Source organism: Dermacentor andersoni, chromosome 9 (genome assembly GCF_023375885.2).
Source record: "Dermacentor andersoni chromosome 9, qqDerAnde1_hic_scaffold, whole genome shotgun sequence".
In the NCBI taxonomy this organism is placed as follows: Eukaryota; Metazoa; Arthropoda; class Arachnida; order Ixodida; family Ixodidae; genus Dermacentor; species Dermacentor andersoni.
In genome coordinates this window covers 8,707,376-8,719,635 of record NC_092822.1, presented here as the reverse complement: position 1 = coordinate 8,719,635, position 12,260 = coordinate 8,707,376, and the positions used below count along the sequence as shown (strand labels likewise).

The 12,260-nt window shown below is 47.7% G+C and overlaps 1 protein-coding gene across 2 annotated transcripts; it reads left to right on the top strand.

Moving 5' to 3' along the window:
* Window positions 1–2,947: 2,947 nt before the first annotated feature.
* On the top strand, window positions 2,948–12,260 carry LOC126526980 (PITH domain-containing protein CG6153). Of its 2 annotated transcripts, XM_050174686.3 has the most exons (6): window positions 3,079–3,520; window positions 6,444–6,487; window positions 6,556–6,633; window positions 8,705–8,809; window positions 8,941–9,049; window positions 12,130–12,260. In XM_050174686.3, the coding sequence occupies exons 1-6, from the start codon at window positions 3,314–3,316 to the stop codon at window positions 12,229–12,231; spliced, it is 645 nt and encodes a 214-aa protein (XP_050030643.1). In that variant the 5' UTR covers window positions 3,079–3,313; the 3' UTR covers window positions 12,232–12,260. The 2 variants fall into 2 exon arrangements, with proteins under 2 accessions (XP_050030644.1, XP_050030643.1); XM_050174687.3 differs by lacking the exon at window positions 8,941–9,049 and having other exon boundaries at window positions 2,948–3,520.

Genomic DNA, 12,260 nt, shown 5'->3' with positions numbered 1-12,260 from the left:
GCAGTGCCAACGCTTGCCACCGATGCCCTGCACGTGACAAGAGAACGAGAAAGTGGCCGCCAAGGCCGGAAGGCGGGCGCAGCAGCTAAACCCAGCGGGGGTGACGCAGCGTCACGTAGATCCCTCTCCCTTCATGCAACACCTGGCATGCTCGTGACGTAGCGTCGCAGCCAATGAGAATTTAGGTTCCGTTTCGCTGCTACAGACTCCGTCTTTTTCACTCAATGGGTCATTTGACGCTTTCGCATGATAGAAAAAAAAGCGTTTTTTATCCATGTGGCCATTCCTTGAATGAAATGGCATTGGATGAAATGTCGCCCACGCTTTGTCGGAATATCATAAAGTTGCTAATTTTAAAGGGTTCCTGAAACAGTTTAGGCAAATTTTGTTTTTTATATTTCTGTATTTATTTTATTTTACATTTCTCTTTTGGTTGTTTTTCTGCACCCTGAAGGGCGCGATAGGAAACAATGACAACAGCATAGGATGTCACATTAATTCTTACTATATGTAACTTGATGGACCACCTTTAAAGTTCCCATCAGTTCAGTGCCAGTTATTGCTCATGCGGAACCAGCACGGCACCCACCTCCTGCACGAAACCTGCACTATTTCTCTGATGAGTACAGGGGATGCTGTGACCCCGCCCTGAACGAAGCTTACACTGAATCAGAGTTACTGCGGCGGCGTCTGCTGGATCCGCACCTCCATTGAAGTACACTCTATCATTTCCTCGCTAAGTAAGGTTTTTTTGTGTGTGTTTTTTTTTCCTGCACTTCGTGCAGGCTCATGTACTGCAGGTATGGTACTGCATGAGCCTGCAGGCTCATGTAGACGAGTGTACTGCCAGACAGAAGCTATGACGTCGTGTGCTATACTTAGCTTGATAGGCTATAGCCAATCGGAGCAGTAGACAGAAAGCATCGGGGACAAACGCATACAAGACGCGCTAAGAAACCTCCCCCGTAGTGCCTAGGCAGAGTCATATTGGGGGCAAGCTCCACCACTGAAAAATCTGGCGCCACCGTCGGCGTGACGTGGCATGAGGGATCACGTGGACACAGCGGCCGCGTCGGCACGAGATGTTGATTTGAGGGATCACCAGTCGTTTGTGAGAGAAAATGTGGGAGCTATTGCTCCTTGAATATATGACTGCCTAGGTACTGCGGGTTGTAGGTGTTTGTCCCTAGGCGTGTCGGCATCGCTCGGACGCTGGCTGCCGGCACGGTAAAGTGTTCTTTATTCTATGGTAAAGTAGGTGAAGCAGCGGGCTAAGCCAGTCGTGGCGGATCGTAGCTTTCTCGCTCCTTACGGCGATGTACCTTGTAAATAACGTCGCAGATGTTTCTGTAGGAACAGTATAGCGACCGTAGAGCCCGGGCCGCACATATTGAAAGTCTGGAAGGCAACCGCGGTTGAACGCAAGTGGCTGAAAGGCCGCCGGTGACGACGGACTCGGCATCAGAGCCGCAGGCGCGAGACAGTCTGTCCGACGAACCTTCATAGGCAAAGTTCTGACTGGTGTTGCAGAAGTCGCGGGGCGCGGTAGTGCTGAACTTAGCGTCACAAGTTGGCGGCTGGACGTAATTATATTTGTTCAATCGTTTCTTTTTTGTTTTTACTAATTGTAACAACGTGTCATTATTTCGCATTATTGGCGGCGCCTCCAGGGCACCAAAGCTGGAACCCGTCTAGTCCGTGGGTTGGGGCTCGCCGAGGCCTGCGCGTGCCAAGGGTGTAGAGTGCGGACAGCCAATCTTTTATGCGAACACCCCCTGGCATGCGCTTCGGCCTCCTCGGCCCCAACCCACGGGCCGCCGTGCTTCCAGCTTTGATCCCCTCCGCTACCCTTGGGTGCCCTAGAGAACCTGCGCCGCCTGCTTTCTTATAACCTCAGGTGTTCTCCTGAGGCCTCCGTTTGCCGGTTACACGTGCCCTCCTGGAGCAGTGCTTGTAAAAAATCAAATCTATCGTCGCGGCGGATAAGCGACGAACGACTTGTACAACGTCAGTCGGAACCTTGCCCCTTCAGACACAGCGATCACCAAATGGGGCGTCCGTGCCCACTAGCTCATCGCGCGGGCAGCCAGCGGCGGAGACCGCACTCCGCAAATGCCGGCATGTCTAGGCAGTTCCTCCTCTAGAGGAGGCACTGGTCTAGTGCACACATGCATACAACACGTGCTAAGAAACCTCCTCCGTAGTGCCTAGGCAGAGTGGTCATACAATAAAGAGTCATATGGTAAAAGCCCCAGATTTTCTCTCTCACGCCCGTTCTTACTCGCGTCTTTATTCTGTGGTCTCGTCCGCGACGTTAGTTGGAGCGGAGCATAGAGTAGTGAGAAACTCAATGGTAGCGGAGGTTCTGTAGTTCAGGGCAATGCCTCCTTTACTAGATGCCAGCCGCGTTGCTCGCTTTCCCATTGCGGCGGCGGTTCCCGCACGGGGCTTGCAAGCCCCGCCGTGCGCGCGTGATCGAGGCGGCCGTGCTTAGTTGAAGGTAGTTCAGCATAAATTCCGTGAGGCGGCGCTCGTTGCCTTTTCAACTTCCGGCGGATGTGGCAGCGGAGGCTGAATGCTCCGCCGGCGCTTTATATGCGCGGGCGTCTGTTAGCGAGCGTTATCGCGGGCCTCCGAGATGGCAACAGATGCCATGGTAATCTCAGAGGCCACAGCACGTGATCTAGGTTGCAGACGTCCGCCACAAGCGGCGCTCGTTGCCTTTTCGCGGAGGAGAGAAAAGAGAGAGGGCCAGAAACCGAGTTTATGGACAACGCGGCTGGCATCTAGTAAAGGAGGCATTGTTCAGGGTAGTCGCGGAGAGACGGCACCAGACGGCACTCGCTGCCGACCCTACTTCCTGTTGCGGAGGAAGCGACGATTACTAGGCTAGCGTGGGCTCGACCAATGGCTTGACGACATACTGAGTGTCCTGCCTCCGGGATCGCATCAGACGCCGTTAATATCTCGGAGGCAGGGAAACGTGATTCAAGTTTGAAGCAGCTGCCGCAACTATCGCTCGCAGCCGACCCTGGTGGAGAGGAAAAAAGGGGAGACGGGCCGGAACCAGCGTCTCAGCCACGTTTCAGCTCATGCCTTTATGCAGCAGGCATCTGTTACGGTAGCGTGGTGTCAAGCAACGAACGAGCCAAAGCGAGTCCGATCACAAGCCGACAGCTGATCGCGGTCGAGTACAAGCTGAACTACGTTCGCAAGTTTGTGTTGTTGGCATATTTTAGGAAGGAAACTCGTCGCAATCGCATTGATTGTGGTAGTACCGTCTGTTGCACAAATAGGAATATCAACAGCCTCAATGGCGCACCACCACCACCATCATGATGACGGCGGCGATCCATGCGGAGGCCACGGTGGAGCCTCCTCGCAGGGGCCCGAGACGGGTTTGCAGTACTCGCTGTACTCCAAAATAGACCTTGACAACGTGCAGTGCCTTAACGAAGTGAAGGAAGGGTCCGGCAAGTTGGTCTTCAAGCCCTGGGAGAAGAGACTGGATCGCGAGAAGGCGAGTAACTGCCCTCTGTAATCTAACGCCGCCTTATGTCATTAATGGGTCGTTGTTGCACGTTTTTGTCGCGCTCTTACGCGGTCCCTTTTACTATGAACCTCGGTTCCTGTCACAGCATGCTGGCAGAGATCCAGCCCCTCGCGGGAGCCTCAAGCACTGACTGCTGCATAGCGTCCCTGAAACTCCTACAGGACAAGCAGTTGAACAGGAGCAGAGAATCGCGAGAGAATCGAAGTTGGTAAAACATTGTGAATCAGAGGTATAATTCGGTGGCATTTTAGGTAGATACGTATTGTACACTGTGACGTTTACTGACGTACGCTGAAGTCTCGGAGGCCTTTGCCACTTCGAAGAATGTCGGTATGCTGTCGACGTACCTTGTATTATTTTCCCCACTCTGCCGGTACCCCGCAGTATGAGGTCATTGCGACGCAACTCCACCGAATCTTGAGAAAGTTCGAGCACGTCGTGGAAGTTGACCTGTTTCAGGCGGCCTCCGTTTTCTGAGCCACCCAAATGATGAGAAATCCTATCCCGTGCCTTTTCCTGCGACTTTTCACGCAAGCGTTAAACGCAGTCAGTTGAACACAAGAGCTACTTTGTTGCGTTTCTGTTACTGCCGACATTTAATTAAGTTCATCGTCTCCAAACGACAGAAACCAGGAAGAGTTAGCTTTAAACACGCCGTGCGTGCAACGCAACCAAATTATAATCCTACCAGAAACTTGGATGTCATTTGCACACATCAGCAGGAATGTGCAACTACTTCCGGTATGGTATGAAGAACTTTATTTAGGTCCTGAGGGATCAGTTTTGGACTGATGCGGGCTGCTCCCACGTCGGGACAGAGAGGCCGAGCCCCTCTGCCTCACACGGGCCCTCTGGACAGCCCTGAGTTGGTCCGCTAGCATTTCACTGTGCAGCATCCGCCGCCGCCACTGTTCTCCTTGAGAACCATCACCGGCCAACGCCAAGCAGCGCCAAAACATGTGTTCTAAATCGAGCGGTGTCAAATGCAGCTTTTACTTTATTTTGGGGAAGTTAACGGCGTGTATGTCTGGCAACATTCCCGGCACTTCCATAATCCTGGACTTAGGCATAGAAGCACTAGATTACAGACAGCAGAAATGCGCTTGAATCTTGCAAATAGAGGGTAAAATTGTGATGAAACAGTAAAACCCACACGGCAACATTTTTTAGCTTAAAATAATACTAGGTCATACATAATATTGGATCTGAAGTAAAAAAGATTCATCCCTCAAGTCAAAGCAGGTAAAAAAATAAACTAAAGGGAATCTTCCAGTCTAGAAAGTTTCATAATGTGGAAATTATGTTAAACAAGTAAGTGTTAGTTTCTGAGTGGGTGGAAAGTGCAAAAGTCATATTAACTGCATGAGGAACAGTCATGTCTACTGCGTACAAAAAAAAAAAGAAGACAGTTTGCTGTTAGGATTTATTGGAGATGCTACCTCAAGCAGTAATGGAGAGGGTTGCTATCTTTACACAGTAAACAAATATGTTGAATTTTTCTGTGTGTTACACCTGTATGATGGTACACATGCAAGATTTTTGTATGTTTTGTTACTGTATGTACTGAAAAGCTCAATATTTTACTGGAAATTCAACAGCTCGATCCAGAGCTATTTACATTCCTTCACAGACTTGCTTGCTAGTCTCTCATACATAACTAGTCTGTTTTGTTTATTGCTGCATATGGCATAAGTGGTTGCCTGACCTTTCTGCAACGAAAACCCATGAGGAGCATGAAGCCAACTCTAAAGAACCTCTCTAGTTTCTGCTGCACAAAATTTATAACAGATTTGTATGATATACAATATTAAATTGTAGGTTAGAAATTTTCTGAGCTGTGTATAAGTATGTCCACATTTAAGTAGTTATTATCTGATGCATTACACAGAAATGCCTTAATCGAAAATTTCAGTTGGAGAGACCATTTGAAATCTCTGCCTAATGACTTAAGGATCACAAAACTACCACTGCACACCTATGCTACCCTACTCCAAAGTAAATCCAGCCACAAATCCTGCACTTCATGCAGCACTAAAGGAGATGTAATGCAGTTGGAAAGATGTGGATGAGGTGGGCTCAAGAGAGAAAGAAATGTTTACATTAGAAAATGAAGTGCGTTTGATGAAATAGAAATAGAAGGAAGGATGTGTTGATCATCCAACCTAAAATAGGAAATCTGGTTTCATTACGTGCTTCACTTGCCTGAATAGTACCGCGACACCGATTTTTGAAACTTGCATGTTTCAGGCCTAGCATAAACAAGCACATGGTACTTGTCAGTCTTTTTTTCTTCTTTGTGTGTGATTTGTAATAAATGGTAACATGTCTTATCTTTTCACATGCCTTATAGCTGTATAGCTTTCAAAAATAAATTAGTGACCACTTTTTTATGTGACTATTTCATCAAAACGAGCCTTCAGTGTAGTTCGTGTCTGGCAGCCGCCAGTGTCCCATTGCGCTGCTGTGTGGGACAGCTGCAGAAGCTACACTGTACATGTAGCAAGATGCTTGGTATGAACACCTAGGCATGACAAATTGGAATGGCAAAGGGTAGACACACTACAGCAGTGTGTTGTGTGTGTTCCTTCTATAATGTGATTGTAAAATTTCGCAGGGGGCTAGTTGGTTCGACATAATTAACACTTGTGCAAAGCAATGAAGGGACAGGACTTAAGCAAGAAAAACAACACATGGCACCTGAGTGCTCAGGTATCATGCCTTGTTTTCCTCACTTAAGTCCTTTAAGTCCTGTCTCTTAGCTGCTTTACGCAACAGTGTTAAATATGCCTGATTGTGTTCTGTGCTGAATTTCTCAGGCTGTCATCTACTGACTGGCTAAAGTGCAAATCATGTGACCCACAACCATGTTTTCACACTTGCCCGTTTGCAGTACGTGGAAAGTGATGCAGACGAGGAGCTGCTCTTCAACATTCCGTGCGTACCATTGTAGAGTGAGGCAGACAGGCCTGCCACCATCTTGCTCCTCTGTGTGTGTCTTGCAGCTTCACCGGTAATGTCAAGCTCAAGTCCATCCTGGTGGTAGGAGGCGATGCTGGCATGCACCCTTCTAAAGTTCGCATGTGAGTAAAACAGTGCTATGCATCTACTGCCCAGTAGGTGACATTGCAACCTGTTGTGATTTGAAAAGTTGAATGAGCAGTCAATGGCTGACGCATGCCCTGCAGTGTCCATGCGTGTTACAGCGTTTTTGAGCAAAAACAAGCAAGCAACTAGATTTTTTACGAGACTCCCAGCTGGGTCCTGCTTCCAGCTTGAGAGGAATTGCGTATTATATTTGGTAACATTCGTGAATGTCACATGAGATTTTTAACCTCTTTCACTCTTCAATGTTCGGCAAGCTCAACCGCTAGACGACTGAGCTGTGCATGAAAGCAAGCAAGTAGATGTTGGAAAAAATGCAGACACATGATGGAAGGTGGGGTGTTTGCGTGCACACTGTGTTATACAGCTGTTTTTAAATGTGAATTAAATAGTATTGCTAAGCTGGACTGGTAAACTAGCCTTACAGAATATGTAAATGGTCAGTCATTCCACAAGCGGAAGCTTCATAAGCCGGAAAGCATGTAAGAAGGAAAGATGGGCAACATCACTGATTTTGACAGTGTCTGTGTGGTGGTGGTTAATTGTTTACCAACAAACCACAATGACTTGGAATTCTAAAGGAACTAATAAACAAACATAGCAAATTTGACTCACTTTTCCTGCACAATAAATTCAGTTTCACCCAAAAGGTGTAGCATGGATAGTGATACCAAAGTAATACATAACTGCACAAAGCTAGTTTCATAGCCTTATCGACCATATAAATTGCAGTAAACATTTGCTTACTAATTCGGGTAGCAAGCATGGTGTTATGTGCACAAGCAAACATGATATCTCACTCAGTGACTGCGGTCACTTGTTGTCACAATGCTGGCATGATAAAAAGCGCAATCAGATGGGAGCAAACACTTATGTTGCCTCTCCCTTCAACGCGTCTCCAAAATGTAAGGTTATGCGACCTCCAGTACTAGGCATGCACGAAGACAGCACACAAGCAGCCACCAGCCTTCTCGGATTGCTCTACTTTTGCCCCCGCCGGAGGTTACCTCCAATATAGTGTGCAGGCGGCAGGCGGCCGGGCTAGTAAAGAAGACACGTGCTCACTTCCCCCCGTTCCCCCCCCCCCCCCCCCCCCCCGCCTTTTAGCACTTGACTTCCGAAACTGGGTGCGCATCAAGCCACGGTCCCTATCGGCTCACCCTTGCATGCTTCCCCTTGCACCCACTGTGCACAATGTGCAGGGCGCGATAGGACCTTATTACACTTTGACTTTTTACAGAACCGTACAGTGACAGCGATGCTAATGGGGAAAATTTACCTGATGTGTTCATATAATTGTTCTCACAATAAAACAGCAAAAATACACAAGAATGCTTGATTGATGACACCACTCTGGCCTACCAGTGAGCGCAGAATTCAAGAAAGAGAAACACCTAGAGTCCTGACAGAATATTTCACCATTCTAACCAATTTATTGTTGCACTGTAGTATCAGTCTGAGCCCACGTCTAAGCTGTGCACTTATAAGCGTAATTCCACTTCGTTTCTTTTAATAATCATCAGGAGCCTGTTCAGCATGTTATGTTTCATAAACTGTGGTATTGTAAAATTTATCTGTCGTCTTCATTGTTCACCACTTTTTGTGACCTTAATGTTAAATCTACTCTGTAATGTCATAGTCAAGCAAAAGAAACTGAGACAGTGCAAAGAAATGTCTCAAATAGTATTTGTTCTTCCTCTTGCACTGATCACAAACAATGAGCGTGCCTGTGATTGAGAGCACTTCAGTAGTTACACACAATGATTTCTCATGTTACACAGTAAAATATCACTAATCATGTGCATGCCATAGGAACGAGTTCATGCAAGTAAGTTCTCGTATATTTTGCCGCTTCTTTGTCAACAAACTGATTATTTTTTAAGCATATTAGCCAATGCACAGAATGCAGGATGGCAGGACACACAGAAGAGCTTGTCCGTCTACGTACCATGTTTTTCTGAATGGGGTTTAAAAGAATAGTAATGGATTGGCCAGATAGCACATCCACACATTGTTCTGCTCCATCAAAAAAAACTGAGTCCCTTTCAGGTTCAAGAACCGGCCGCAAATGACCTTCGATGATGCGCGCGCGATGCCCGAGCAGGAGTTCGAGCTGCAACCTGATGCCAGTGGCAGCTTGGAGTACCCTGTCAGGTTTGACACTTTCCCACTTCTCTTGTGGTTGGTTGCCCATCTACAACACTGCCTACACAGAGGAATGTAGACTAAGCCAGACTGTGCTGGCAAGCCTTTGCAGAAGCCAACCAGGGTTGGGGGTCGTGCAGGGCTGTAAAGTTCTCCAGCGTGCACCATCTGTCGCTGCACTTCCCGAGCAACTTTGGGAGTGACACGACACGGGTCTACTACATCGGCCTGCACGGAGAGTACACAGAGGTAGGTCTGCGCCTGGAACCTGTTGCAGAACTGCTTCCTGTACTTTGCACTCTTCATCATTTCATGTTCTAAGCAGTATGGTGCGCACCGCTTATAATTCCACCACTTGTAGGCATTACTGGTTGTAACCGTGAACTTTCATTTTCCACATCACATATTGAAGGTGTGTAATGTCAACTGACATACAACAGTATAAAGTAGGGCCCAATAAGTATGTTCCTCATGTGCCCAGGAAAACATATTATGTAAATATTCTGGTCAGGTCAACATTGCACTGACAGGACTGTGGTGGAGGAATAATCAGGAAATTGTATTTGAAAGTTTTAGCCATATACAGCTATTACAGTCGCATTGTCAAACATAGCATCGCTTTTTAGTGAACTCCACTCTATAGTTCAGTGGAAGTGCCTGTACCTTGTAATACCATATACTGTTGTTCCTTGTGGCTTCTCTGCAGAAGAGTATACTGCACTCTGAAAAAAATGTTGGCTGTCTGCTTTTTGTAATTCAAGCAAAATTTTTGGCCAAGCACTTTAGAAACAGCAGAGGCCGTGTTTGCTGGCTGTCACAAACACAAAAGGGAAGTGCACATGACGATGGTACTAAGGAAAAAAACAATTAAGGCATTAGTGGCAGGCTCCAGGCCAGACCCTACTGAAAAATCCATATTAATCTTGCACATGGCTGCAATATCTTTCATGGTGGTACGTCCATGGGCATGCAGAGCTCTGTTTTGCAATGACAACAGTTTGAATTCATAGCAGAGTCACAAATACCGATGCTGTGTGAGCATTCACCAACACTGTACTGGAGAACCAGTATTTTTATAGAGGCTAGAATGTTTTCCTAGCGTCGCGACCGGGCCAGCGCAACTGAAATAACTTGTGCGCAAGGCAGATGGCGCTACTGCCCGCTGGTTGCAAGAGGACAGACGGTTGCAAGAGGACAGTAACTACTTCTGCAGGTACGTTTGCTCCTTTTGGAGGCTTTGCGAGGCTGTAGAAAGCCAGGTTGTTGACAATTATCAAAAACTGCCCCACAGTTGGACGATCATTGCAACTGAAGTACTGGGGCGCAATCCCAAATACATTCTCCATCCTGTTTTGGCTTAGGTTTGCGGTCAACAAGTACTTGTATTGCAAGGACGTGGTCAGGTATTTTACAAGCGACGGTGTGCTTTGCAGCATTACACGCAGCTCAAGGGCAGTTCTGCACTTAAAAAGCCGCCACCATGCTGTGCAGTATATTCCTCCCATTCTTTGAGAAAAACAATGAACTCATTGAAAAACTGTGCACTTCTTGAATCAGCACGAAGGCCTTTTGATGGGATTCTAGACGACATTATAAAAATTAGTCTTTTCATTAGTTTTACAAACTGCTCTGTCAGTTCAATGTTTCTGACGTTGTCCCTTTGCAAATGCGGATGAGGAGCTGCGGGCTCCTCATCCGCATGAGGATACATTCTAACACCCACAGCTGATCGAACCGCATGCCCCGGGTTGACTTTCTGGAAGCTGCCTCGAAACATGCCTTCACAGCATGGCGCTGCTTTGGACGAAGGCCTCCGATTTTCTCCTCCAGCACACTAGTTGGGATGGACTGCGTGAGTGCCCGGAGGTCTTTGACGGTCTTGTTGATCTTAGACAGTTCTTTTTTTTGGCCCGGAATATGTCAAGGGATTTTCGCTTCCTTGCATTTATTTGTTTCAAAGTCGCTAGTCGCTTGTTATGCTGCCTGCTGAACTGGTTCAAGATGAGCTTTCTTGAGTATTTGCATCGTAGACAAGTATTGCCATCGGACGCCGTCACAGTGCAGGTTTTCGACAAGTACGCTTTTCCATGCTGTGTATGTTGGCCAGGTGAGAGAGGCTCAGTCTCACAGCCGAGACAAAGTAGCCGAGACAAAGTAGCAATTTATCTGCCTTCATCAACGCTGCGACGACGTCCTCTTGACACTGCACATGAAATTCTTCAACTTTGATGCTTCTGCAATGCAATGTGCAGATGCACCTAGCTGCTTCGGCGCAAGCCGAGAACGTTACATGCTTGATCACGTGTACGTCACTTGATTCCAACCTTATGTGCCACCCGAAGCACAGAGCGGCAGGATCGTTCAACAAAACAATTCTGCAACAAGATGATGACAGCGGGACAATGTCACGAAACGGATGCGGTGCGTGCGATGGCAGTTCTAATGTGCACCCTTCATCACTGACATCTGCAGGGTCGTTGTTGATTCAGTTACCTGATGCCGTGCGCTTTGATGGTGGCAGACAGCTGTCCACTAGGTTCCTTTCCTTCCTTTTCTGCAGAACAGGCCTCGTCATGTAGGATGGAGCATCAGGAAATATTGTCTGAACGGCATCATCGGTGAGCGCTGGCAGCTCGCGATCAAGTTCTACAACCTTCCCGTTTATGACGTGCCTGAACGTCCTTTGAATGTAGCGTTCGTCGAAATGCCTTGAGCACACGACACAGGTTTCGTCGAGAGCTTTGTCATCTCGCTTTATGTTTTGAGCCCATTCTTGCAACCGATGAGGGTCGGACGGTGCGCGGAACGACGACACTTTTTCTTTTGACGACTTGTAGCCACATTTGCAGAGCGGCACGAAGCACGTGCGACCTTTTTTGTCGGCATTATCACACGTGCTGCACAGAACGTCACTTTTTTTTAACGCAACGAGGCATCGAGAGCCACATACAAATCACGCACAAATCCCAACCCGCGCACACTTGCCAACTGGCTGGGCGAACGGCGTGGCTAGAATAGCGCGGCCAAAGCTGCTCGCCTGGTAGCTGCAGCGCCACCTACGCAGTGCATCCAAACTGGTTTCACAGGGGCCCCTTGAAACTGCAGCAGTTCACGACACTAGGAAAACCTTCTAGCCTCTGTAGTATTGTGCATTCATTTAAAGCCATGTAAACTTGGACCAGTTAATTCGCTTTCAAACATGCAACAGCTTACCTGAGATGGCACAGTAGCAATTGTTTCCATGTGATGCGAGTGCCAGCTTGCGAGTGCACTCGTGGCACCTGAACATACTGGAGGCATGCGTAATGCCATCCCTGTTCTGCGTGCAGGCTCAGAGGCAGGGCGTGGTGTTGTGCAGCTATGAGAGTGCTGCTAACCCCGCCGACCACAAGGTGCAGCAGCAGCAGCGAGCCAACATGATGATACAGTAATAAAAAACAGTGTGACAACTTCCTTACAA

Bases quoted from the DNA above. Each gene is read 5' to 3' on its own strand.
- LOC126526980 (XM_050174686.3), top strand. From the start codon at position 3,314: ATGGCGCACCACCACCACCATCATGATGACGGCGGCGATCCATGCGGA. The intron at 3,521-6,443 runs GCGAGTAACTGC...GCCCGTTTGCAG, and splicing joins AGAGACTGGATCGCGAGAAG to TACGTGGAAAGTGATGCAGA. The intron at 6,488-6,555 runs GTGCGTACCATT...TGTGTCTTGCAG, and splicing joins GAGCTGCTCTTCAACATTCC to CTTCACCGGTAATGTCAAGC.